This window comes from Chiroxiphia lanceolata, chromosome 1 (genome assembly GCF_009829145.1).
Source record: "Chiroxiphia lanceolata isolate bChiLan1 chromosome 1, bChiLan1.pri, whole genome shotgun sequence".
Lineage (NCBI taxonomy): Eukaryota > Metazoa > Chordata > Aves > Passeriformes > Pipridae > Chiroxiphia > Chiroxiphia lanceolata.
In genome coordinates, this window is record NC_045637.1 from 49,151,852 (window position 1) to 49,179,807 (window position 27,956).

Genomic DNA, 27,956 nt, shown 5'->3' on the forward strand with positions numbered 1-27,956 from the left:
TATTGTCAGCTCTATCTCTATAATCTTTTGAGACTCTGGTTGTGTTTTGTGACATTCTAGACAGCTGCAGAGCAATGATTTAAATGGTTATTATGGAGTAGAAACAGTAGACTAAAAGGCAAAAAAAGGGTTCTTCTAAGTCTTTAATTCCCCTCAGATTTTTTTTTTCCTCATAACAGTTTGACACTCAGTTTTCTGTGTGGGTGAGTAACTTTTACCATGATAAATAGATAAGTCACTAGTCATTTGATCCAGTCAGTGGTTCTTGGTTGATAGTATTGTGACAGAAACATTCTCACCTCCTCTTGGAAAATAATTTCAATTTAAGATAAGCCTTCTTGTCAGTAAATTAGTACACCAAGTGATTACTTGTTAATTCTTAGTCATCCAGAAATACCAGAATGATTGCTACTTATCCTGGTTTTTCTAGGAGGTTTCTGGTGGGGATTGTTGGGAGGATGGCTCAGAGGTTTCTAGATATTTGTATGTAGTTACTGTGTTGAGGCTGTAACTGCCTTCCTTTCCCTGACAGAGTGTTAACTGGGCAATAGCATCATGGAATTAAAAAAAGTGTACTAGAGAAAGTCTCGGTAACTCCTTGGTTAGACTTTCTGGTCCAGGAACGTCTGGTGTTGGTATTTAAGTTTATTAGCTCTCCAGATACTCTTTTCTGTGTAGTTAATATGTTTGGCATTGGCATCATTTGTGATTTGGAGGCCATTCTAAGGTATCTTACAAGCATTTTTCATTCTCTTGTCATTCACATTCTTCGTGCCATATGATGTGGTCCCAGTCTGACTTGAGAAGACTTTTCTCAGTTTTTCTCTCTTTTGAGCGTCTCCTATTTTGTGCTTAGTAGTTCTATTAATGATTTGTTTCACAAACTCACAAAAAGTGGGTCTCTGTGCATTATCATGCTTCTTGCTGTGAACTGTGAAAATGGACATTATTGTTAGTGTCATGCCTACCTGCATGCAGCTGCTTTGTGGCTTTTTTAAAGTATTGAGTAGCCAGAAGGTAGTTTGCCTGTAAATAGTAAATTATTTACTGCCTTCAACAAATTAAAATTTTGCTTGTTCTTTTTTAAAGACGTGTCTTTCTTCTTTTAGTAAAAAATTTTGTTTAGGTCTCTAGAAATTTCATTATGCCCCCAGAAGAAGGACAGGCTAACAGGGAGATGGTATTGGGACACTTGTTTTGTCGTGGATGGCTGATAAGAGACAATAAGGAAATTGTAGGTCTTGCATGCAGAGAGGGGAAGTTTGGCAAGTTTAATGACATCTTCTAAATTTGGGAACAGAAGATTGGCAAAGACTGATGGCTTTTCTGAAGGATGACATTTGCTATTAATAGAAGTGTGCAAACTGAATTAGCAAGAAGGTAAGGTGGTCAAGGATAGCACTGGAGCAGGAATAGATTAGTTGGAGAGATGTCTCCTACTGCAGACAAATGAAGCAATCTGTCTCGTGGTTCTTCTGGTATCAGACATCTGAAAGTCTCCAGAAAAGTTATGCCTGCGTAGCATGTGCATGCATTGGGTGATGACACACACATCAAGTGTTAACTCCATTGGGATGGATGCTTTGTGGGATTGACACATGGTTCAGTTTTATAAAATCTCCTGTGATACACACACTATCAGTTGTGTCCCCTCCCTGTGATACCTCATAATGTCAACTTAGTACTTCTGTAAATTTTTTTGTAAGAGCGAGGCATTTTTAATGATGTTTTGAAGTTGCAAAGCCAAAAACTTAATCCACGGGCATTTGCTAACTTCAAATGCCTGATGTGAATGCAGTTAATCTGTTTGCATTTCAAGCTCATCCTATATCTTGAGCTGAAGAAAGTGGAAGAAACTGTTATTTGAGGAACAACTCCAGGCACCACTACAGGCTGGGGACCGACCTGCTGAAAAGCAGCTCTGTGGAGAAGGACCTGGGGGTCCTGGTGGACAAGCTGTCCATGAGCCAGCAGTGTGCACTTGTGGCCAAGAAGGTCAACGGAATCCTGGGATGCATTAGAAAGAGCACTTCCAGCAGGTTGAGGAAGGTGATCCTGCCCCTCAACCCGGATAAGGCCACAATTTGGAGTACTGTGTGCAGTTTTGGGTTCCACAGTACAAGAGAGACATGGAGCTCCTGGAGCAGGTCCAGAAGAGAACTACTGAGTTGGTCAAGGGTCTTATGAGGAAAGGCTGAGGGAGCTAGGCCTGTTCAGCCCTGAGAAGAGGTGACTGAGAGGGGGCCTCATTAATGTGTATAAATATCTAAAGGGGCAGTACCAAGAGGATGGAGCCTTCTCAATGGTGCCAAGCAATAGGAAAAGAGGCAATGGACAGAAACTGATGCCAGGAAGTTCCACCTGAATATGAGGAAGAAATTCCTTTACTGTGAGAGTGGACAGGCACTGGAACAGGCTGCCCAGTGAGGTTGTGGAGACTCCCTCGCTGGAGATACTCAAGAACCATCTGGATGCAATCCTATGCTGTTTGCTGTAGGATGACCCTGCTTGAGGAGGGCGGTTGGACCAGGTAACCCACTGTGGTCCTTTCCAACCTGACCCATCATGCTGTGATTCTGTAAAGCTAATGTCTAATTGATAAGTTTACAACTATTTGTTGTAACTGCACCCAAGTCTATCTGTGAGCTTCTTATGATTTTCAGGTTAAAAACAATAAAGGCAATATTTGACTTCTTGGCACCTAAGTTTAATAGGATACTGGAATTGGAGATGATGCTGAACTTCATATAGTTTTAGAAAGATTTCATGCTTGTCATGATTTACAAGAGTATACAGTGACAGGACAAGGGGCAATGGCTTCAAACTGAAAGAAAGTAGGTTTAGATTAGATATTAGGAAGAAATTCTTCACTGTGAGGGTGGTGAGGCACTGGAACAGGCTGTCCAATGAAGTGGCAGATGCCCTGTCCCTGAAAGCGTTCAAGGCCAGGCTGGATGAGGCTCTGAGCAATCCGATCTAGAGGAAGGTGTCCTTGCCCATGTCAGGGGAGTTGGAACTAGGTGATCTTTAAGGTCCCTTCCAGTCCAGGCCATTTTTTGATTCTGTGATGAAAAACAGACCACTGAACAGTGGCTATTAATGTTGGAACCGTCTTTACAACTATATTGTACATCATTCATTATATACGTACACAATACCCAGTGAAAGCAACACACTGTAGTGGTAACTACTGTCTGTACTATTTCATGATGTAGTAGCAACTGCTTGTCTGTATTGCCCTTTTTGGAATGATTTCTTTCTTTTGTAATTCTCTTACCATTGCACCTTAATAAACAAGCAGAAGCAACCTTTATTCTTGTTTGAATTGGTAGGAAGAGTTAGAAGTAGATTAAAAATGTGTTAACTATGTTTTGCAGAGTGGTCTTATGTTCTCAGAGGATTACAAATACCTGTAGGATAAATAGACCTAACATGGAGGGGAGGAGGGTATTGCAACAGCTATTACATACCATCAGGGCTCTATGCAACACCAGTCTGCCCAGCTGTGGTGATTAGACTCTATATGCCCTACTGCTGCCGTCTGGAGGTAATCTGCTGTTGGGCATAGACTGCCAGTATCAGGGAGGAGTGCTGTAATCATGGTCTTTTACTCCAGGCCTTGCAGAACATGTATCCTTGTGGGAACAGTAGCTTTCCTTTTAATTTCATCACAAGCAGTATATGTCAATGTTTGGACATCTGATTCAGCAGTAAATAAGTCTTAATGTCCTAAAGTAGTATCAATTAAAAGGAAAGGAAAAGCAATTTTTCTGACACTGCAATAGAATATTATATATTGTAGACATAGACTATAATAAGGTGATCTTGTCATCTGCCTCTGTGAAAGATCACTTTATTTCTCAGTGATTGAAATATCTCGCAGACTGTAGTATTTTGTTTTAATAGTGTTAAAATAGTGGGGTTTTATTTAAAAAGTGTCAATAGGTATGTTATAAGACCTTATCAATCATCTTCAGACCACAGTCAATATACTGGTTCTAAACCATATTTTGTGTACTGTGAGTATCTAATAGGATCAGTCCTATTAGATAGGACTGTGCAGCTTTAGCACATTTTCCTTTAATGTTAGAATATGACAGAACTGTAACTGGTCTCATGCATTGCTTCCATTTGTCTGGTTTAAAGGAAGGACAGTTCATCGCTTAGAAAAACTCAACAGTAAGGACACTAAAGGTGCAGATAAATATGTGAAGTGATAGTTTTTCTTTTTAAAATTATTAGAGCTGCATATGACTATAAAAGCACAATATGACTTTAAAATGTTTTCACTAAAAATCTTGGATGAGTTTAGAGTTTGCAGAAACTTTTTGGAAAGCTGCATCTAAAAGATACATTTCTGAATAAATTCCAAAATACTTCCATTTAGAAACTACCCTTCCTGTGAATATCATCAGTCCCCATATTATACAAAGCACTTAAGAAGATGGACAATAATGAAAGGTGGACAATAATGAAAATAATGAAACCTACATATTAGAGAGTCAATTATTGCATTTTACAGAATTATTTTGAGACTTGTGCTAATATACTGTTGCTTAAAAGCATAACAACACTATGATGTTCAGAAGTGGTTTGATTTTTTTATCAGATTTCGTTTTGTGGAAATACCTGGCTATAACATTAACAGGATACCTTAATCTAAAATATAGTGTTGAATTTTCTGCATTAGGCTTGCAACAGTTTGGATGCTGTACTGTCAGGATTATCCAACACGTTGTATTTATTTCCTGAGTGATGGTCACAGTTGGTTTAAAATAGGCTATAAAAAGCTCTTGCAGGGCAAACAGGAAGCCAAAAGAGAGAAAAATACAAAAATTGAGAGAGGTAGGGTTTGAGATTGGAGAACAGTAATCCCTTCCTGAACCTTTTGATGCCTTTTCTGATAGTCTCAAGAGGCATGTCACAATCCCACAAATTGTACTTTTCTACTTCCCTGAATATTGTAATACTGCTGTTTACTGCCCTTTGTGTTCAGATCATAATGTATATAAATTCAAGCAGGATCTTCATTTGTGCAACTGCTACTGAGAAGAAAAGCAGACAGGATTAAAATGGTGTCTGTGTTGGAACCATTGCCATGCCAACTGCTAAACTAATACTTAAATAGTTCCAGGGCTAGTAGCAAGTAGGTAAATTTCTAAAATTATTCTCTTCGTGTCTTGCTTGGGGTAAGGGAGTAAAATCAGGATGAATAAAATGAGGTACAGATCAAGTATTATAACACTGAACTTGACATTTTTTTGTGGTAGTATATATGGCATTCATACAGTGCCAAATTCCACTGTTTGGTCTTTAGTCAAACATCATTTTGTGGGAAGGTACAGATTTCAATGAGAATTATTCCATCAATATTGTTTCTTCAAAAACTTTTTTATTTAAAGTTGCTTTGAAGTAAGACTTGTAGATCAGCCTTTTTAGTGGCTGAAGTTACTTCTGCGTTCAGTATTTTTAGGTCCCATCAAAGCAACTTGAGTTCTAATATCTACCAGTCCCATCTTGCTAGATTTAAGTGGCTTTTTTTGTTTTGTTTTTTTCCATGCAGGTACTGCTCATTATTCACCACGAGTGTGGATCTGAAGAAGAGTTAATTACCTCTATTTTTTTGAGTATGTTTATACTTCAGATACACACAACGTAGTCTCCTTCCCTATTAGATTCTTAGAAGGTAGTTATACATTTTTTTCTAGTATCCTTCTTGTGGCTTTAACAGTTATGATCAGTAACAAAATAAACTATTCCTTACATTTTGGGCAACTGCATGCCAATCAGTTCACTTAGAACCTCCTGGAGGTCTTTCGCATGCCAAACTTTTAAAACTGAGTGTGTATTTGTGGAGGTAACTATGTTAAAAAGAAATCTTTTAATAAAACTTAGGGTTTTCCCATTCACTGGACTTCGAAAAAAATATTTACATAGGTTTGGAAATCAGTTATGTGAGCTGACTTTGCTACTTCTGTTTTAAAGTTGAGTTTGCGTTGCAGTCCTGGGGGAAAAAAATCTAGTTGGGAAATTATAAGACACTTTCACAAATTGTTTTTAGATTAACTTAGGTTACTGTGTAAATTATTGTATAAGTAACATCATATTATATCTGTTGTGCTCTTTTAGAAAGCTAGCTGAAGTTTCCTTCTCTAGCAAAGCAGCTGCTAAATAATGTGAAGTCTCTGCATAAATTCAGTGTCTAGAACAATAATTTGCCATTTCTGTTTGTAAAAGTATATCTTGTATATGGTTTAGATAAGTGTTTGTTTTATTTAGGGTTGGAAAAAGGAGAGAATTTTGGCTGAATATCCTGATGGAAAGATAATAATGGTTCTTCCTGATGACCCAAAGTATGCACTTAAAAAGGTATGGCAAAAAGGACTGGACTTGTATATTTTGCTTTGTTTGATGTTTTCATATAAATAATGAAAATGTCAATGGTAAACTTTGTATAATTTACACATGAACAGTTGAAGTTGGACTCAAAACTGCAATGGTTCTGTAGCTTTTTCCACAAACAGGTTAAATATGTCTCTTAAGTGCTGCTGCTCTGTTCATAGAGGAGATGGGCCTGGGTAAGGGGTGGGAACAGCACTAACCAACTGACTTTTTAAAATACATTTTTTAAATATATTTGCTGAATGTCTGGCAGATATTTTATGTAATATAAACTTCCTACTGTATTTAAACGAACTGAAATGTATTAACTTTATTATACAGACGCCATTCTCTAGGTGACTTTCTAATAAAAGCAGATTTAGATGGAAAGTGACCTCAAAGTCTAGTCCATTCCCATGTTCAAAGTAGGATCTGCTCAGGTTATGTTGCATCTGACAACTTTGTAAAAGTTTTACTACTAGGCATCTGTCTGACCTCTTCAGACTCTTACAGTGCATCCATAATTTTAGGAAGTTTTCCCTAAATGTCCACCATAATCTCCATACTGCAGTTTAAGTTCATTAGTACTAATCATACTGATGTGGCTATGGAAAACATCCTTCTTTCCCTCTTTGCCACAGCTATTTTGTGCCTGAACAAACTCTGATTCTTTTTTTACTTTGAGGAAATGGACCAGATGTACTGGGTCTTAAGTAATGTCCTAAGTACTCCTAAGTAATGTTTTTTAGAGCTCTATTCATTGTCATGCTCTCCTCTAGATTATTTCCATTTGTACCATGACTCATGTCTCTTTTGAAACTCTCTAAAACTGTGCACAGCACTCTAGCAGAGACTTAGAGCAGGAAGGTACTTTGGTGTCTTGCTGGCTGGCCTGTGTTCATACATCTCAGTATGTCATTACATTTGTAGCCTGGCATTGACTCTGGTTAGCCTGGGATTTGCTGTGACTAACAGGAACTTTTTTACAGTACTACTATCAGAGGGTCACAGAATGGCTGAGGTTGGAAGGGATCTCTGGAGGGTGAATTGATGCCCAAGAGAGCTCTTGCTGGTGGCATGACTGTAGGAGTTTTTCTTTAGTCTAACAAGAATTTTTTCAAGTTATTAAATTGAAAAGAAACTATGAATTTTCTTTTTACAACATTTAATGCAGATAAGTTTTTTTGTTTAAGTTTGCTTCTCTGGTAGTATAATCTTAATTTTAGTACATCTGTTGCACATTCATTTTTTAATATAATGGCTGAAGAAAAAAAAATACCTAAGTGGTGCAGAAAAAAGGAAGACTGTAGCAAATTAAGCCATTTAGGATAGAGTTCTCTATAGTTCTGTGTGGCTAAAGTTGAGAGAATTTACAGTTGTCACCACTGTGGATGCCTGATTTCAAGAATGGTTACTTACTGTTTCAAACTGGGTAATTGGACTTGTCATTAAGTGGTTGGTACCTGAAGGTTAGATGAGAAAATCAAGTGTAACTAATACCATGTCTTTTAAAAGTTATTTTTAAAGCTTTTTTTTTTTTACACAATTTCCATTTTATCAGTACTAATGGGCAAAAACTGATACACAGGAAATTCCACATGAACATGAGGAAGAACTTCTTTACTCTGTGGGTGACCTTGCACTGGAAAAGATCACCCAGAGAGACTGTGGAGTCTCCCTCACTGGAGATATTCCAGAACCATCTGGATTGCAATCCAGTGCCATGTGCTCTAGCATGACCCTGCTTGAGCAGGGAGATTGGACCAGATGACCCAGTGTGGTCCCTTCTAACCTGACCCATTCTGTGATATTCACAGCATCAGTAATTCTACTTTTGCGTTACTAATGTAATTACAACATGCATTCAAGAAGCTTATGCCATTTAATGCACCACATGGGAAAGGCCACCTTATTTCTGTCTCACAGAGGAATGATAGAGGCTGCTTCCAATATCCAGTTGTAGGTACAAGAATCCGCCAGTAAAATACCAGCTCATGCATAAGCTTTTGTTTGCATTCATGCTGAAGTTTCTGTTTCTTCTAAACTTGCTAATAATAAACAAAATTTTATTTTTAGTTTCAGTTATTCTTTGCAAACCCAGTGGAAGAGTAGGAAGCTGGGGGAAAGAGACAACAGTTACTTATTCCTTTACAACAAATGCATACATTTTCTACCTGCCTTGGCACTGTCAGCTTTCATGTGCTCAAAACCCTTAATGGATTAGTTCTTTAAATACTTTAAAAATAACAGAAAATCGTGAACTAAACTCTTTTAACTTCTCCTGTGGGTCTCATTTACTTCTAAAATACCATACTCCACACTTTGATTATCTGAATTTTCTCTATTAACCTTTGACCGTTCAAGTTTGAATTTAATGGAAGTTGACTGAGAGGTCTCTACTCTTCCTATTTCCAGACGAGTATTATTGAAGGAACATTTTTGTGGACCAATGTGTTGCAAGTTACTTAGGATAATCCTAAACTTCTGGAATAGCTTTCAGTATTCTAGATCTAGATTCTCCATCTTCGCAAATCTGTGATTTTAATGTAAATTTATAGAAATGTACATTTATGTGTGTTTCTTACACAGCATTTAAACTTATTTTGACAGGTTGAAGAAATTAGAGAAATGGTAGACAATGACTTGGGATTTCAGCAAGCTCCACTCATGTGTTACTCTAGAACTAAAACTCTTCTTTTTATTTCTAATGACAAAAAAGTTATCGGCTGTTTAATTGCAGAACATATCCAGTGGGTAAGTGACTGAATTGGAGGAAGGCAATCTGTGTCTGTGCTTAGTGATTGTTCTTCATAGCAAATAAGCATTCTGTGTATGGCTTTTCCACAGAGGAAGATACTTTGGGTGGTAGACTATTCTGAAATGTAGTTACTCATTTTTATGTGGTTGACTCTGAGCTGAGACACATGGATGGTGTCATACTTGGCTCAGACCTGCTCATCTAAGAACTTGCTATAGATGTTGTGCTAGCTCTGGCTCTACTCTTGCTTGTTGACAAGCAGGTTCAGCTCCCTACCCAGTATGGATGAAAAAGCATGTGTTCTGTATGATTGAGTTGAATTACAGTGGGATTGAACAGCTCCACAGCACACAGAAGCAGAGGGCAGGACAAGAAGTCATGCTGCCACCAGCAGTACTAAACAGCAGTGTCAGAACGTTGTCACATAACATAATCTGTCTGTTCCCTTGTAAACTGTCCTACTGCTTTTTTAGTGTCCCTTGGGAGTAGCAGACAACAATCTTAGCCAAAGTCAGAGAAATTGAGGCAAACACTTAAATACAGGTGGTAGTAAGAAATGGATTATTTGTTGCTATTATTTTAAGTCAGATAAGCTTTTGAGGTGGGTATTTTTGTTTCACCTCTGTCATCTCTTCCTGTTTTGAAATTGTTAAGACAAATTAAATGAGACACAAATATTCAATCAAGAGAAATTAAATGAGACACAAATACACAATCTTTTTAATAAGGCATTTTAGCAACTAAGTATGAAAGAAATAACATTGATAACATTAATTATTTTTTTAAGTCATTAATGATGCTTTTATAAAGACACAATTTTTTTTTTACATCACTTGCAGGGCTACAGAGTTATAGAAGAGAAGGTTCCAGAAGTCAGTTCAGAAAATGAGAAAGTCATATTTGAAAGACAGAAAGCATGGTGCTGTTCAACCTCTCCAGAGCCTGCTATTTGTGGGATTAGTCGAATATGGGTATTCAGCATGATGCGTCGAAAGAAGATCGCTTCTCGGATGATAGAGTGTCTTAGGTAATGTTTAAAAAGTTCCTCAGTTACACGTGGTTTAGATAGAACTCAGTCCAAGCTATTTGTTGCTTTGTGTGTCTCAAACTTGTATTTTCAAGCTGCCGGTGATACTGAGGATGTAGATTTGAGCACAGTTGACAGTTCCAGTATTAGATAGATTTCAAAAACTGACATCATTATTCTGCAATAGCTTGTCTTTAACAGAAGTCTTTAGGTGCAATTGTAATGAGTCACCTGGCAGACTTCCAGTGAGCTTGGGGAAGTTCCTCCAGGGTAGTTATGAGTAAAGGATGCAAGACTGTTTTTGGTCAGTGTGAGATTACCCAAGTGTTACAGACTGGGACTGAACCACTTGGTGATTGTCCATTCCTTAGAGGTAGAAAGAGGGAGGGAACAGAGACCCAGTGCATCAAACTATTTGATATAGTTTGGTGGCTTCCAATTGTTGTTTGGTGGTTTGTTCACTGAGCCTTATGAGATATGTCCAATTTCCATGGAGCTTTAGTAGCTAGTGATGAGTGTATTCAACTGAATGCTAAGTGCTAGATCCACAAAAGGACTCAAACATCTGTGTTAAAAATGCTGATTCTCCAAACCTTAGGTTTCTTTCAGTGACATTTCCTCGCAGTTTAAACATCAGTTCTGAGTAATGCCAAGAACTACCCAAATGTTACTATTGCTCTCCTGTCAGGTTTGTGTTAAGCGCCATCTTGCTGCACTTTGTAGCACAGGTACTGATGTCTCTGCCAGTCCTCAGCCCCTTGATTATTTGGAGAGCTTAGCAAAGCTATTCTCCTCTGCAGAATGCATCTTCCCTGGCTGGTGGAGCAAGTAGAAAGTTCTTATCAGATCATGTTCTGTCTGAACTATTGACTGTAAAGCTGTGTTCAGATGAGTGTAGTAACTTGATTATTTGGTTATATTTTTGACAGCTTTTTAATAGTGTGTTTAATAGTAGCTTCCTAGAAACTATTTCTAAAGGGAGGATTTAGAACGTGGTGCTAATAATGCCAAGGTCACGGGTTCAGTCCCCATAGAGATCATTCACTTAAGAGTTGGACTCGATGATCCTTGTTGGGTCCTTTCCAGCAGAATACTCTGTGACTCTGTGATTTCTCCCCCAAATCAATGCTGGAGTTGTTCCCTCAGCTACAGTCCTAAAGGATTTTTACAATCAATTTTGATGGTTTGTTGCAGCTAGTGAGGCCTCAGTTTTGTTCTTAGCTGTGCACTGCACCTCATCTTTTGCTGTGCTCTGGTGCTTGTTTGGCCTTCCAGTAGCTCATTGCTGCATTAGTAGAAAACAAGTTCACCAAAAAGAGCTTTGCATTACTCTGGTGCTCTCTTGGTTTGTAGAAAGGTCTGATGAGCTCTAGAGCTGGTGTAGACAAGGGGGCCCAAACAGTTCCAGAAGGCAAAGGAAAGGAATGAGACTTGATTTGGGATGGCAATAGGCAGTTAGATCCGCTCAGCAGCCAGTGAAACTTCAACTTAAATGTCTTCGGTAGCAAAAGGTACTTTGAATGGGATGATTCCAGTAGCCATCTAAATCCTGACTTCAAAATGTTGAAGGCATTGTAGCAGACTTTTAGGTCTACTTTGAGAATGTCTACCCCATTTCACTCAAGCTTTCACAGTTGACTTGGAGTCACAAAAACCCAGTCAGACAGTCTAAGAACCTTGAAAAATCATCTTTCTAAATATATGAAAGAGAAGGGAATAAAACTGGTAGTGATTAAAACAGATTTTGTTCTTGTTATGTTTTCCTCAGTATTTAATGGAGATGTCCATACGAGTGAACCTTATACTTGGTCTTCAACTGCATTTAAGTTTATTTTATAGAAACTAAAAACCTTAAGTTTAAAGGGAGTTTCTTCTGTTTCCAAGGATAAACATTACCTCTTCCTTCCTCTAATCGAGGTCTTAAAGCCTGAGTGCAGTTTTCTAAATTGGCTCACATAGCGAGCCAGAGAAGTACAGTATCTCTTGATTCCCATTCTTACTTAAAATAAGAATAAAACATAAAATATTTTTCATGAAGTTCAGCAAATAGTTATTACTGAATGTGTACTTAGGAATTATGCCTTGAGGTTGGTCTTTCAGCCCCCTCCATCATCACCCCAACTTGTTTTGTAGCTTGTGTTTTCGTTCTTAGTGATTGTAGTCACAGCCCTAGCAGTCTCTTTTCCATGCAAAAATAGTTGGAATGAATTAAAATTTTTTTTTTAAAAAACTCTGAATTTGAACTCTTGATGCAATCACTCTATACAAGCATTCCTTCTAGAACACCAGAATCTTATAAAACTCCTTCCAGAGCAAGTGATCCTCCTTGCTGTTTGGAAGGAGATAGATCCTATAAGTAGAGCCAACTCCTCCTAATAGTTTCTTCCTTTTCATTGTCTGTGTCACTTCATTAATGGTTTGTGGCCTAGTAGCATAAATATTTTTTTATTATTCCCTGAGGGTAATAACCTTTCCTTCCCCCCCCTTTTTTCCCCTCTTTTAAACAGGAGCAACTTCATATATGGTTCATACTTAAGTAAGGAAGAAATCGCTTTCTCTGACCCCACTCCCGATGGAAAACTCTTTGCAACACAGTACTGTGGCACCGGCCAGTTCCTGGTATACAACTTCCTCAATGGACAGCACCAGACTTAACTGCTCTGAAGGAATTCCATTTTTGTTGGGAGACTTCTGCCAAACCGCGCTGAGTGGGTGCAGACTTTCAGCAGAAGCCAGGGCCATTTTTATTACAGTGAACTCAGGACTGGTAACAACCGAAAGGTTGTACTATTTTATTAAAATTGTAAACAATGCAGTAATAGGCTAACTTTGTTTTTTTAAAAGAAAGATATTTTATTAACTTTTACAGAAGTTTGATTGTATTTTATCTAGTTAGTCATGTTTACATGCAGCAGAAAATTGTTCATAGTGGACTGTAAACTAATGCAAAGACTCTAGTCTCGCTGATGAGTACATGCTGAAGTTCTTAATGAGGTGATATACCAGTGCTTCCTGGTACTGTAACTGGTCTCCTGCCCCAGCTCCCGCAGCCAGGGGAGCCGCTACTCGTTGCTTGTTTGACAGAGCTCAAGGCTGTGCCCAGTTGCATTGAGGCAAGAAGCGCTACGGTGCAGTCGTGGTGGGCATCAACCCTCACGGACTGCACGGTGGCTTCTGGGGTGCATCCTGTACCCTGCTGGATGCCAGGGCACCTGCTTGGTGTCAGCAGCATCAGAATCTTGTGCCCTCTGTCCGCTTCTCCCCCAGACTAGTTGTGGAGTAAAAGGTGGAATGAAAACCCCAAGGACTGGTGTACTCGTCATTCTTCAAGTACTGTACTGAGTATATACCTTTGTTAGTGGACTTCACTTTGATACTTGTCACTCCTTCAGAAATCTCTCTTTTAAAGGGTTTGTATGTTGAAAAACTGCTGTGGCCTTTCTTGATCTGTACATAATGTAGATAGATTAAAAATAAAATACTTGATAGCTTTTTTAAAGTTACTCTGTATGATACTAAGTGTGAATGAATCTTTAGTGTATTTCATACTTTTTCTGGGGGAAAAAAAGTGGCTAAGGGTAGTGTGTGTTTTGATGCAGTCTCTGGAGAATACAGTTGTGGCATTCAAACCTGCTTGGATAGGAATTCCCTTAGTGACAATGCATTTGTATCAAACCCCAAGGATCAGTGCCCCAGTAGCTCCGGATCAATACCGTCCTTATACAGGATTTGTGGTAAGGTGAGAGGGGAATGTCTTCAGCCTTGAGTAATAGCTTAAAACTCTGAGATGGGAAAGAATTAGGGTTAAACTTACACTTTGTTTCAATTTTGGAACCTCTGTGCAATTGGGATACACTTGTTTATGTTGTACTGTCCTTAACCTTGGGCTAGAGTTAAAGTAAAGAACTTGCACTGCCTCCGAAACAAAATACTTGAGTGCTTAAAGCTGGAGTAGCAGAATGGTGATGAATTCTGGTCTGTAGAGTCTGTTTGTTTCCAAGCTGCCACATGTAATTTTCAAGGGGATTGTGAGCAGCCTGTAAAGGGCTTTGACAGAAAAGTGGTGCAGCAAGTTCACTGGAAATCTAAAAGTGATCCTCTGGCGGGCTTGGAAAGCAAGAGCAGTACCCATTAAGAGAGAGGCAGTCTGAAATGGTAACTTAATATAATCAAATTTAATGAAAGCACATTATAAACATACCATAGCCACAACTTCAGACAGTTTCAGTTCATAAACAATAACATGAGGTAGACTGACTAGTGAAGCTAAATTCACCAAGTTTTTGGTTAAGAAAACTTTACACTAGGAAAGCAACATTTTTAACCCTCTTCCAAAAGTCACAAAAAGCAATTACATAAGTTAAGCAAAAAGCATCTGCATATGATTCTTTAAATCTTAGTTTACATTCAGTTTTAACCTGTGAATAGACAAGAACATCTACAGGTAAGATATAATGCTAGCCAATTTAATACATTCATAAGAATGGCCTTGATGGCGAGGCTTAAAACCAAAATGGATAGCAATCATCTGGCTGTCAAACAAGGGTCTCCTTCCCAGGAATTCATAGGCAGCCGGTTAAAGTGTTCCATGGGACAGGCCTGCGCTGTTTGGGCTGGTGTAGTGTGCTCTGGCCAGAGCATTACCAAAACTCCTTGCTTCTGCAGGGGAGAGCACTGAAGAAACGGGTTTACTGTTAGTTGGTAAAGGCAGGCAAATATGCTGATTTTCTAAATGCACTCTCAACCTTCAGGAAAATTTTGCACTGCTTCACCAGCAGGCTAATTCCTCCGAGTAGTCTCAGCACCTGGAATTTTAAGAACTTAGTGCAAACATCAAATACACAAACAAAAAGAAAACCATTTTTTAACATGTAATACCTGACACTTCTAAACCACACTAAGAGTCGGGGTTGGCCTTAAGCCTTTCTGGCAAAACCAGAACTACTGGAATACATTCATGTGTGTATCAAGCGCTTCAAGAAGTATCTTTTATATCCCTGCTTCTTCCCAGTGTTAAAATAGATAAGGCAGGTTGTGTCTGAAGGAAAATAAAAAATAACTTTACAGAGATGGGATGTTCATCTGAGATTTGCTAAATTTACAGCATCGGAGATATGCTACGTCAACACAGACATATGCAAACCATTTTCCTTTGGCCTCTGTCAAATATATTATGTTTTTTCATCTGTAAACATCTCTTTTCACAAGATAAAAAAAGTTGCTTAATTAACACTATGTGTTAAAAAAATGCAGCTTTGGCAGGTCCTTCTCCAATGAGTTGCAGGTCAGGTATAAAGATGTGGTAATTTCATTGCTTTTTGGAGAGTAAATTTGTATTCATGAATAGCATTTAAAAAACACTCTGCATTTTTCCTTTTAATAAAGGGACCATGATGTGCAGAAAGATTGTTGTGTTTGTATGGAAACCTCATCAAGGCAATGCCTGCCAATTGTGCGAGGGGAACAGGGGACTGCTACGATTTAACCCTGACAAACAAATGCAACGGCACCAAGTTCCTTCCAGAACACCTTACAAGGATCAGTGAGTATTGCGCTTGTAAGTAGAATAATGTGCGGCTGCTGCATAGCCAGTATTTACAGATTTACAGGGAGGACAGTGTTAGGTGATGCATTTACACATCTTTGCTTCTGGAGAGTCTCTCGTGAGCAGTCCCAGCTCCCTTGGACTTCTCCCCTGCTCCCCTCGGAACTACTAATAGAATACTTTCTGTTTCCCTTGGATCCAGCTCAGGCATCATTAGTGTCCTGCACGTTTTTTGGTATGTTGCTTCATCTATGGGTACCACAGACCTAATCTCAGTTCTGCAGCCAACTGGAGCTGAGTGTAAAGGAAATGGAGAGTGAGTTGCGCACAGCCCACCACAAAGGCACCGGACGGACAGGAGGACACGTTTCCATATGCAAAGGAGGATGGACCGCAAGTTTTCAAAGCTCTGAGGGGAGTGAGAAACTGAAGGTGATTTGCTGGGAAGTTACTCTGGCCTCTAAGTGAAGAGAGAGCAGCTACGAGAAGCCTTTGCTTCATCCCTGGAGTTGAGGAGGGGGCGCCTACTGGGCAAAATACCATTGCCAGGAGAACTGGGGTGCACAGTGCCTATCATGTGTTTGCCCATTTGTTCAGGTTTAAGTAGTAAACTTTGAACACCTGTGGAAATTTTGCCAAAGACAGTTTCAATACGTACACAATTACAAATTTTAAACTAACACTGCACAGAGAACAAGGCTATTCCTTTTAATACAAATATCTACTTTATACTGTAGTTTCAAACCCCTGAGTATTCCTGTACCACAGCACAGAGCTGAAGAGACACGGTGGGCTCTCCTCCACCTATCTTCAATAAATCTCACATGCTGGGGTGCATTTCATGTAACACATTCAAGCTAGCAGCTGCAAGAGGAGAGCAGCTTCTTCCCCTAAATCAGCTGAATATTAAAAGGATTCTTCTTCAACCAAACAAAATCTTCTTCCCAGATCCTACAGCTTGGTTGGCTGTGTGATTAGTGTTGGCAGTTGTGACTGATGTGAAAATAACTGGAATCCAAGATCCTTTAAATCATAACTGATGTGGTAATTTATCCCAAGGAATAAAGCCTACTTCAGAATTGTGGGGAATCCTTTAGAGCAGTCTAGATAAATATCGGTTGCACTTTGCTCCACAGTGATTGTACTTTTTTTTTAAAAAAAAAAAAAGTTCTTTTTTTCTTTAGCAGTGTCTTAGCAAGGCTTATATATGGCGTCCAGTAAGAAAATAGAGTGGTTCGTCATCACTACTGTTAGCAGTTTGAAACTCGTCCCGAAGTCGGAACTGCCATTCATCCTCCAACTCCAACCGGACTATCGTCTGCCGTAATGAGCTTCTGTCTTGACATATGACACACAGGGTGGCACCTTCAATTGAAAAGTACATTAGGTTCTCAGGGTACAATAACAACTCATTTCCTTCATTCATTTTCCTAAGATATTTTAAAGAAATCTCCGCTGCTAGGTAGGAAAAAAGTAGTATTAGAAGGGTCTACCAATAACCATCCAGTCAAGGCTCGGATCAGTTGTGTGAGCCTCAAGACTAACAGCAAATCATGTCCATCTGTGAATTCTGTGAATTTGCAGGAAGGCGCAGACAGGGAAAAGCAAACATGGTGTTGGGTCTGCTCCATATCACAGAATTTCACTGTCTGACAATCAGCCAGTGTTAATATCATCGACTACTAGTATCAGAGAGAGCATTAACCAGACTCCAAGATCCTTACATTACTACTGATTATTACTACTGATAATTACTACTGATAATTATGCCAAAAGAATAAAGCCTACTTTTTGTTTGTTTCATGGGGCATATGGGTTTGTACAAGGTCAATAATGAAATTCTACTAAGCCAAATCAGTCCCACAACTGACGTAAAAAAATCTGCTATGACTTCCTTAAGTATGAGAGCTGCCCTTGGTAAAGCACTGTAAGAGTCCTTAATTTCTCTGTGGCTAACAATTGTGCAAACTTCCTGGTGTTACACACAGACATTTAATAAGCAGGAGGGCTGGACACCTTCAGGGCTTGCTCTGTTCTGTGCTCCAGCCCGTGCACCTGACACACGGAAAGTTTTGGTTCGGATCCCTCCTCTGCTCAGTTGAAGCAAGGGAAGGTCCTTCTTACCAAGCATCCATGGCCCATTTTTGTGAAGAAACCACCTCTTGCCCAAGAAGCAACAGAGAAAGTGGCCTCTCTGGCTGCATTCGGCACACATCGGCTCTGGGAAACTGGCAGTGGCCAGCACCAACCCCCACCACATCTTTGTGCCTTCCTCCTCTGTCCCTGCCCTGGAGGGCCAAAGAGGGTACAGCAGCAAACTTCGAAAGCTAGTTCTTGGGACTGGCTGAGGGTCATCCCCACGGCATCCCTGCATGCGCGCCATCCTCAGTCAGCACAAGATGGGAAACAGGTCAGCTGTGGCACCACAAATGCACTGGAGCTCTGCAACACACTTCAGCATTACTGAATACCTATGGCAATTTGCTCTTCGTTAGTATTAAGACAAAAAGATGAAGAAAGGTTTTTATGAGGTTTATTAAGTTCTGGTGGGGGTAGACCCTATAATCCTCCAGTTAAGAGCTGTCCTCATCTGCAGCAGTGAAGATGGACTGACTGCCAGAGCAGAATTTCTTGTCCTCATCAGTAACACCTATGCTCTAAACTCTCAGGTTGCTGACTGCACAATTCACTGCCTGATTTCCATGGATTCTGGTTTTTCTGCACCTATTTAATTTGATGTCACTTATAACTTAATGAATGTATTTTGTCAAAGCTTACCTAAGGTTCAATTACCTGCACTTATTACCAACAGGAACAGGTTTGATACACTCCCAAAAAAACCACTCCATCTATTTCTTTTGAAAACAATGGCAGCACTAACTGTGAAAATAGTGGAGCTGTTTAACAAAGCTGGTTATTCCTCTGCCTTTCCCTTTTCCTCCATGCTATTATTACTTGGCAGGAAAACACCCAGGATACCCAGCAGAGCAATGAGATTACCTTTCAGAAACCTGAACCGCTTGAGGAGGTCTGCACCAACGAAGGAGTCACAGAGATAGAGCAGAAGTCCACTGAAGAACACCCCTTCACAGTTGACATTGACTGAGTGTGGGCGAGAACTAATATAGCATATAGCCACCTGGAACAGAAAGGGGAAAGAAAGGAAGCACTTATGTTGGAAAGGTCTAAGGATGTCTTTAAGTGGAATGGAATATAACTTAGTGATAACAAACTTCTAGATTCTGATTTGGTCACCAAGTCTGCAACACGTTATTTCAGGGCTCTCTGCAATTCAGTTTCATTTTCTGCTTCTCTAAAAATTACCTGCTTATAATGACTGTTAAGACTGCATGGGTTGCTCCAATAAGGATACATTTGTCAAACACAGTAAGCAACTCCATGAGTACTAAAACTGCTGAAGCTTGTGGTTCGCAGCACTGCAGCTCTCCTGTGTCTCAGTGCTGTGATAGCTGTTGTGTATCTCCTCTACGTTGCCACTGACCTTCATAAAATTTGTCAGAACAATACCCCTGCTAGATTTTCACCCTGCTTCAGGCCCACTTCGAACTGACCATTGGGTTCAAAAATTCTAATCTCCCAACCTAAAGACATCTAAGACGTATTTGCAGCTTAGTTTCCCTAGAAATCCGTGTTCATAAAAAGAGAAGCAAAAAAGGATGAATACCAAGTTCTGTCAAGAATGGCATCGCTTTCAGGTTTTTGCTTTGTATGAAATAATATTTCAGACAGACACAATTCCTTTACAAATCATACAATCATAGGATTGTTTAGGTAAAACTCATTGAGATCCAAGATCAGAGTCCAACTGTTAATCCAGCATTGCCAAGCCCACCACTAAACCAGTGTCCCTAAGGGCAACATCTACACATCTTTTGAATACCTCCAGGAATGGTGAATCCACCACTTCCCTGGGCAGACTGTTCCAATGCTTGACAACCCTTTCCATGGAGAAATTTTTCCCAATATCCAATCTAAACCTCCCCTGGCACAACTTGAGGCCATTTCCTCTTGTCATATCACTTGCTACCGGGCAAAAGAGACAAAAGACTGACACCCCCCTGACTACAACCTCCTTTCAGATAGTTGTAGAGAGCAATAATGTCTCCCCTGAGCCTCCTTTTCTCCAGGCTAAACAACCCCAGCTCCCTCAGCCTCTCCTCACAGGACTTGTGCTTCAGACCCTTCACCAGTTCTGTTGCTCTTCTCTGGACACACTCCAGCATCTCAACGTCTTTCTTGTGGTAAGGGGCCCAAAACTGAAAACAAGATTCAAGGTTTGGCCTCACCAATGCCAAGTACAAGGGATCCTGTCAGCCACACTATTCTTGATACAGGCCAGGATGCCACTGGGCACACTGCTGGCTCATCTCCATCTGGCTGTTGACCAGTACCCCCAGGTCCTTTTCCGTCAGTCAGCTTTCCAGACACTCTTCCCCAAGCCTATAGCAATGTTGCATGGGGTTGTTGTGACCCAAGAGAAGGACCTGGCACGATCCAGCAGTCACATTAGTTCATTACAGACCTCTCATCTCTACCCACACCAGCCAGCTGGAGGCTTCATCACCAGCTCCTCCAGTGGACTGGTTCTTTACCTCCAACAGCAGAATCTGTTGGAGACCAAAGTCTTCAAACACTCCCCTTGATGCTGAAGGTTCCTAATAGAAGGGGCTTTCAACACAAGAAGGATACTGAAGTAAAAGTTTGCATTTACTCATCCCCATTATCCCTGTAAATATTTTGTACCTCAAGCCCAATGTTCAGGTAGCAGTCGATGGCCAATACCGGGTTCTTGAAGTTATGAATGGCCTTTGGGAAGAGTTTGTATGTCGCATGTTGAAGGAATTTCTCCAGGAGGAACTGAGATGGGGCTGCCAGCAATGTATGCTCACTGTCAGGGGCACAGACATACTGAAGAGGCATTATTGGTGCCACGCTGTCCGAAACCTGCAGTGAAACCAAGGGGAACCCCTTTTAACTCAGTGTATTTGCTCTGCAGGAGTTCCTCTACCTGGGGAAGGGATCACCATGACAGAGCAGGTAGAGAGAGAAAGCTGGGGGAAAGGATCAAAAATCATCACTCGATTTTGACAGCACCACAGCATAGAAATAAATCAATTACTTGTTCTGTGCTTGCTGAGTACTTCCGTGGATATCTGCTTGCCTAAAAAAGGGATAGAAAACAGGGAGTTCAAATTGCCTTCATCCTGTCTTACTCCTGGGTGTTACAGGAAATGACAGACTCCTTGTGTGGAGTCATCCATAAAAAATGTTTTCTATGGAGTTTTCTCATAGGCCAATCCATCACTACAGATTCCACTGCAACCACAAGAAAAAGGAAAATCAGAAAATTACTTTCAAAAGTATTCAAAACCAGGGTTTAGTCAGTTAAATTTTGAAGTATGGAGGTGATTTTTTAAAAGAGGGATGATGTGGGATGTGTTTAAAACTACCAGGAACACAAACTACAAGATTCCTAGATAAAATCCAATCCTTTGAAATACATCTCCGTTCAAAGCTAGCATAGGTGCAACATACTCTGCATAAAATATGTGGTATATTTTTATAAATACTTGGATTTCTTGGGTGGATTTCAAAAGGTTCCAGTTTTCAGAGCCTTTCTTCAGGCCTCTTCTTGTCAGGAAGCGCAAGGACTGAAAGTCATCACAAACAAGCAAACTCCAGAAGGTAGTGGCTGTGCTAACATTTTTTAAACTGAGTCCAGTACACTTTACCTGCTTTTGATCAGAGTGTATGTCTGCAAATTCTTCCTCCATCAGAGACACCACTGAATAGCTTGACCAAACCCTTTCCAATTCCAGTCCATCTTCTAATAGGATTTTCGTTAGTAATTTATAATTGGCAAAATATTTATAATTTTCTATTTTTGATGTGGCAGCCCTACCACAGAGCAAGCCATGAATGTCAGATGTCAAATAAGGACAGAATAAATCTAAAAGACTAGAAAATTCATTATTTTGAGGGGAAACAGGTCCTGATTTTACCCCTTATGTATTATGGAGCATACTTCCACACTCACCATGATTTTTGGCTTAACGACAAAGTCCTTTTGTCCTCCAACCTGAATATGTTTCTTCATGACACTGAAGTTGTTGAAGCGGCAGATGAGGAGGCCACTGCTGTTTGTCCGCAGATTAAAATCTACATCTTCACAGAAATACCTGGACATTAAAACACAAGATCACTAAACCAGCTGTGTGGCTGCTGTGCATGAGCAAGCATTCACACACCCGCTGCTGAAATGCACCGGTATGGGCTCAGCAGAGATTTTTGGAGACCATCTGATGTGGTGCCAGGACAAATTCTCTACGGACCCCTGAAGACTCATTCCTTCAATGTGCTCCTGGTGTAGGAAAGCAACTGCTGGTCATCTTAAAATCAAACTAGTCTTCACTTTGCAGTGTGCCTGTATAGTTCTTCCCCATACCAAATCTGGCTCATCCTCTCATCCTCGTCATTTACCGACATCAACCATTTCCTGCCCACCCTTTCCTTTTTTGTTTCTTTTTAATTGTTGGTTTTTTATATATATTTTTTGGAACTGAGCGAGGCTCTGCAGTGACCAACCTCCATTTCTGAACAAGCCAGTTCGATATGACATGTTTCTTCATAAACTGCAATCAGGGGATAAATGTGGCTTTAAAAAATATTTAGCTATGGGAGACAAAGCAGCTGAGAAGTAACATTTGTCCTGTGCTATTTACAATGTAATTGCTCACTTCTGTGGGTTGATTCCCATCTCATGATTCAACCTGACAAAGAATGTGAAATCAAGAGCTCTGGAAGCCACACCAGCTTGCATGGACAGGCTACGATTCCTTGCTCAAATATACAGGATCCCTGAAAACAGCTGCAGGAGCCCAGGGTGAGAAGCCTCAGGGCCATCTGTGGCCAGCAGAGACAGAGTTTATTTTGAACTCACTAATCTGGGGAGCAGAAGAATTGGTTATTGCTTCAATCTGTGATGAGAACTAGCAGTAAAGACACATTATGTCAGTGCTTTATTGCAAATGCTTTAGGATGAAGTTAGGTGAGGACTGGGAAGAAGAAGGAAGGAAATAGTGGAAAATTATTTTTTAATCTGCTTTTCTTGCAAACCCAAGTGGCAACAGGGAGGATAGATGATTCTACAGGAAACACAAGGAATCCCTCCTCACAGCATTTGACATAGGAATGGCTCAAATATTTCCTATACGCTTGTTATTAGTGACACAACAGGCTCTTGCCTGGTAGAGAGGCATGCTGGAAGCTCCACACTCTTCTGTAACTGATGTAATTTTGGCTCCTGTCTTCTACTTTTAGTCTCCCGGTTACTTTTTCCTTCTGAAGTTTGTTCTTTCCCCCATCTTTTCAATTCTCTCAAACCCTCCCCTGCCCTTGCCTCATGGTCTGTCTCTCCCAGGGTTTTTTTGGCTTATTCATTCAGATGCAATGTATATCACTCTGTGTTTTATTTTTGTGATTGTGCACTCATTACCTAGACAGGATCTTTCTGTTTATCTCCACAGCATTCAGAAATATTGTGACAAGACTCTTCTCATGTCAACATACTATTTTCCCAATATATATATGTATTACCTACCTTTTTAGATCATATTGCACATTCTGGGTCAGGTCTATGTTGAGCAGTATAAAATCACGCACATGGCACCTAGAGAATGGAGCCTTTGCTTTCCTGGTATTCAGCTTGCTGTTCCATTTCTGAACACCCAGTATTGCATAATGAACAATTTTGGGGGTGGCTTCAATGTGTTGGAGGACACTTTTCAGAGACACATTCTTGCTGAAACTCCCAGGTTCCAGGGACCGGCTGCAAAACATGATCATATACAACATACAAAGATACCTTATTATTTTTATATAACATACACTGCATGTATATACATATATGTGTAAAAAAAGGAGCAGGAAATTCCAATAACAGTTAAGAATGTTTACTCCAAATGCTGTAAAAATATATACATAAATGCAGACTTTTTAAACAACAGACAACTAATCTTATCCCATCCCATCAATGTAGCCATTAAGAAAATCAACCTTTCAGCAGAATAAGGTCTTACACAGCAGTTTAGGAAGGGAAAAGGAATCCCCTTACACATCATTTCTGGAAGGATATTTTCTCTGTAATGGACAGTACAAGTGCTGAGAAGGGCAAGAGCTTAATGCCTTCTAAAAAGCTGAAGTTCCCAAAATACCTGTTTTCGCTGAGAAACATAAATTGAATCAAAACAAATCAGGGAAGTAACATATTGAGAAATCACTCAAGTAGTCACTAAAAGCAAGAGTGGTTTTAAGCAAAGAACAAACACAAGCAGAGCTTTGCTGATGGTACTGACACAGATGTCAGGGTACAATCAGGTGGAAGTGTTCAACAGCAGGAGGTTGAATGTTGGTGGTCAGCAAGGCAAAGGTACAGCCTGCTCTGAGTGAAAGAGCTGAACTTTTGCATTTTAGACAATACATCTAAAATACATCATAAATACATGTAAGTGTACAATTCCTGTGCTACTTGAGTAATAATGATTGAGTGAATAATGACCTTTGTGAGGCCCTTTGGACAGGCAGCCTGGTGTTACTGCATCAAAGCCCCTGCCAAAAACTGCTTTTGCTTGGTAATATCTCGAGTACATTTCCAGCAGCTCCAGCTCCCCAGCTCTTCCAGTTGTCTGCTCTTTCACACCCTGTCAGATGCTGGAGACGCGCCTAAGTCACTGATGTGCTGCTCTCTGTGCTGGATCAGTGCAAGGACCCCAACGTGGTGGTTACTTGCCTGGACTGCTCGTGGACGCTGTGCATGTTCCACAGGACACAGGAGTCATCCATGACCACAATGAATGGCCACACACACTGGCGCTTGACTCCCAGTTCCTCCAAGCGGTTTCGTTCCAGTTCTAGATTGTGATAGGAAAGTTCCTTAATGAGAAACCTGGCAGCACCTGACAAAATACCATAAAGAAGACGTCTTTATTAGATTTTATCACTCTTCCCAGAGAAAGGTTACATGAACATCTGCAGTCATTACCCTTTGTGAACTTTAGTGCTCTTAACATCTTAGTTTAAGAAGAAATCAGTATGTCCCTTTTTCAGTGTGAGTAAATCTAAAAGGCAGATGCCAAGAAGACTGGATGCTTTAAGACACTCTGCAGAACACAATTTTGTGGGCATTAATAAAGTAACTTAAACCAAGAAGGGACTGAGATTCTAAAGCTGAAGCTACTTAAAACTTTTTGCAGAAAAAAATCAGCAACCATGAAAACAAATTCCAAAGGTCAAGCCCCAGTGTTCAGTTGCAGTTAATATTTACCTTCAGCTAACTAAAAAGTTGCAATTTGAAAAATCACGTGTAAAACATATAGAATGGACAATCACACAGCAGGCCTGAGTAAAATGAGTGAATATGGCCCATAAAACATCAGATTTTAAACTGAGAAAACAGTGATCAATACATGTCCCTGACAGTTCTTCCCCATCACTGTATTTTGCACACTATTATTACAGCATGAATGTGAAGAGCTGCTGCAATGTTTCCTTCAACAACATGATCCCCATTGTCCAACACGGATTTTGATACCTTCACAGCAATGCACGGATAGTGTTTCTTACCAACTCCAGCATTGTTGAACATGCCTGGCAGGACAAGCATGATGTGGTTGGGCCAGTATTTACGGTAGAGAGGCATTTCATACTCCTTGACTACAAGGAGGTGCAGGTGGCTGATGCCTTCCATGGCATGGTAGAGGTTCAAGAGGCCGTGTTCATGACGTCCACTCGATGGAGTGAAGATAGGACTCTTGACTGCATTCAAATTCTGCTGGAACAGGACATATTTTGGCAACATTAGGTAAAAGGCAGGCTATTCCTGATAGAGATTTTTATTTACTTATTGTTTATACTAGATTTTATACTACTGATCATTGCAACACATATGAACTGGACACTAGGAATGGAAAAAGGGATGATTGTCCTCAAAAACTCCAGTTCTAAGGACAGTCAGGCAAGGATTACACAAAGAACTTTAAAACAAAAAGAAAACGGAAAAAATCTCCCCCCATTAATTTGCAAATGTATCTCTGCTTGACTACATTCAGCAGATGGATAAGAGCAGCACATGCACCTTGTCAGAAACGAGTGGGAGTCGCATGCTTTCTAGATGTTTTCCCTGCTTGCTGAAGACAAAGTGGTTCTCTTTCGACTTCGGGATTATAAAATGCAGTTGAACCTCTTCTCCTAGCATCGAGGATGAAAACGTGAATGCATGCAGAGTGGAATCAGATACCTGTATACAAAAAAAAAAAAGATTTGCAAGCAGGTATAAGGAGTATATGGCAACCTGTTCTTACAGTCACAGTGCTGAAAGCCATCAGAGAAGAACATCCAAAACATTCTCTTTCAGTAGCTGAAGTTAACTCTACAGAATTCTTATTTTCCTCACCATAAGACACATTATTTAAGCATGTAACCAGCCTTGCTATTGAAAGAATCAGCTTTCTGTACCAGTAATTGTCTTCGGCAAACTGGGCTCCTCTGAAGTCTGTTTCAGCTAGGAATTATTTATCAATATTTACAAGGAGAAGTCAAATATGCATAAATAAATAAATAAATAAATACACATACACACACACACATACACACATGCACACATACATACTAGGAAACAAACTGACCAAACTGATTTCCCCAAAAGATTCAAAGACCAATGTAGCATGGGGGTGTGCCCCCAAAGCAGCATGCACTGCCATACAGACAGATCAGCAGCAGCACAGCTGCATTAGTATGGTATCTTTCCTGTGACAATACTCTCCTTTGAGTGACCAAAGCAGACCACGCCATTAACAAGGCTATGGAGAATTTGGGTGAGCTTAAGTTTACACAGCGCTTCACTGAACCGTGTAAGTGTATACAAAGTGCCTAAATATCTGATAAGATTTCATCCTTCAGAAACATCTATCTTACTACAAAGTTGAATCATTTACTCCTGCCAGTGAGTTTTCTATAATCTTTACTGAAAAACTGAAATTAGTCTAAATAAAGGTGGAAAAAGCAAGGGACTTCATTTAGGTTCTGTTAAAGCATTTAAGAATCTCTCTCCCTTCATAATGCTTGCTGTCCAGCATCTCCCCTTTGAAAGTGTAATTTCCCTGAGCTCAATTATCATGACTCTATGTACACAGTTCACACTTGCACATAAGATAGATGTTTATATTTATTACTACTAGTTATGTTTGACCACATGCACAAAGATAAGTGGAGGGAACAACAGATGTCCTTGGGGAGGATTTACTTCTGTCAACATAATGAAGCATGAGGTTTAAGTCAGACCTGCTGGTGCTGCGCCGAGGTAACTGACATTGTACCCTGCCATGTCCGTGTGTCCACACTGTGATAGCTTAATAGCAAGCTGTTGGAAAAGATTAGCAAGCAAGGAAAGAATGATTCGAGATAAGAAACTTCCAAGTAAACTGTTGGTGGTGGTGAAGGAATAATGTGTGAGCTATTAACCAGGAATAATCTTACTTGCCAGTCTCCTGCGAGTGTAACTTTTAGAAACCAGAAGTTTTTTAACTGAACAGTTAAAAATTTTTATTTATGTGCAGTGACTCATAAGCTACTGTTGAGAAGCTTGCACAGTTAATTACAAAAGGAGGAAGAAAGGCCTTCCCATGTCCCATCACACATGTGGATGGCTGGCTTTTAGGTAAGACAAGTATCTCTCTTAATTTTACAGTCTTCTCCCCTGAGATACTGCAAACCCTCTGAGCAGGCTGAATAATGCTTTGGCTTGAGACAACTTGTCACAATATTCACGCTTTGCCAGAGGCAGCTGGAGAGAACTGCTCATTCAGAACATAACAAACACAGTTAATGCTCCTGGGTCTGTAGCTCAATATGTCCCCTGAGAACGGAAGAATTAAACAATTCCATCTCAGGGAAGGTAGAAGCACGAATCCTGAGAGAAGAGCAGTATGCCTGGAGAGACCACAGAAAAAAAATGAGGATGCAATTTACCTTTAGGCCTCAACACCAACCTGTGCAGCAGGATTAATGTCCATGTACTGATGGCACTGCTCACAGTGATGGAACGTATTGTAAGCTGCGTATTTAGTCAGCATCATGGACACAGTCTCCCTTTTCTTAGGTTCCTCTGATTTTGCTTCTTTGTTGGCTTCTGTGCACAAAGAAAAGAAACAGAAATTTAAGAGTGGTAA

At 40.1% G+C, this 27,956-nt stretch overlaps 2 protein-coding genes across 15 annotated transcripts in view; one reads left to right on the forward strand and one right to left on the reverse strand.

The window, feature by feature from the left end:
• ESCO1 (establishment of sister chromatid cohesion N-acetyltransferase 1) overlaps positions 1-13,669 on the forward strand; it is a 33,530-nt gene extending 19,861 nt beyond the window's left edge. For 3 of the 5 annotated variants that reach the window (XM_032708596.1, XM_032708604.1, XM_032708614.1), the window contains exons 9-12: positions 6,280-6,369; positions 8,992-9,135; positions 9,979-10,166; positions 12,674-13,669. In XM_032708596.1, coding sequence (XP_032564487.1) covers positions 6,280-6,369; positions 8,992-9,135; positions 9,979-10,166; positions 12,674-12,821 — 570 coding nt within the window. In that variant the 3' untranslated portion in view covers positions 12,822-13,669. Of the gene's footprint in view, positions 1-5,563; positions 5,687-6,279; positions 6,370-8,991; positions 9,136-9,978; positions 10,167-11,519; positions 11,678-12,673 lie in introns of those variants that run through there. The other 2 variants (XR_004360598.1, XR_004360599.1) reach the window with 2 other exon arrangements.
• Positions 13,670-14,319: 650 nt separating this feature from the next.
• Positions 14,320-27,956, reverse strand: part of GREB1L (GREB1 like retinoic acid receptor coactivator) — a 138,347-nt gene continuing 124,710 nt past the window's right edge. For 7 of the 10 annotated variants that reach the window (XM_032708528.1, XM_032708562.1, XM_032708544.1 and 4 more), the window contains 9 exons: positions 27,777-27,916; positions 25,865-26,026; positions 25,354-25,561; positions 24,521-24,686; positions 23,333-23,560; positions 21,770-21,911; positions 20,476-20,676; positions 18,712-18,850; positions 14,320-17,076 (listed from right to left, as the gene is read on the reverse strand). In XM_032708528.1, coding sequence (XP_032564419.1) covers positions 16,913-17,076; positions 18,712-18,850; positions 20,476-20,676; positions 21,770-21,911; positions 23,333-23,560; positions 24,521-24,686; positions 25,354-25,561; positions 25,865-26,026; positions 27,777-27,916 — 1,550 coding nt within the window. In that variant the 3' untranslated portion in view covers positions 14,320-16,912. The remainder of the gene's footprint in view (positions 17,077-18,711; positions 18,851-20,475; positions 20,677-21,769; positions 21,912-23,332; positions 23,561-24,520; positions 24,687-25,353; positions 25,562-25,864; positions 26,027-27,776; positions 27,917-27,956) is intronic. The other 3 variants (XM_032708537.1, XM_032708586.1, XM_032708577.1) reach the window with 1 other exon arrangement.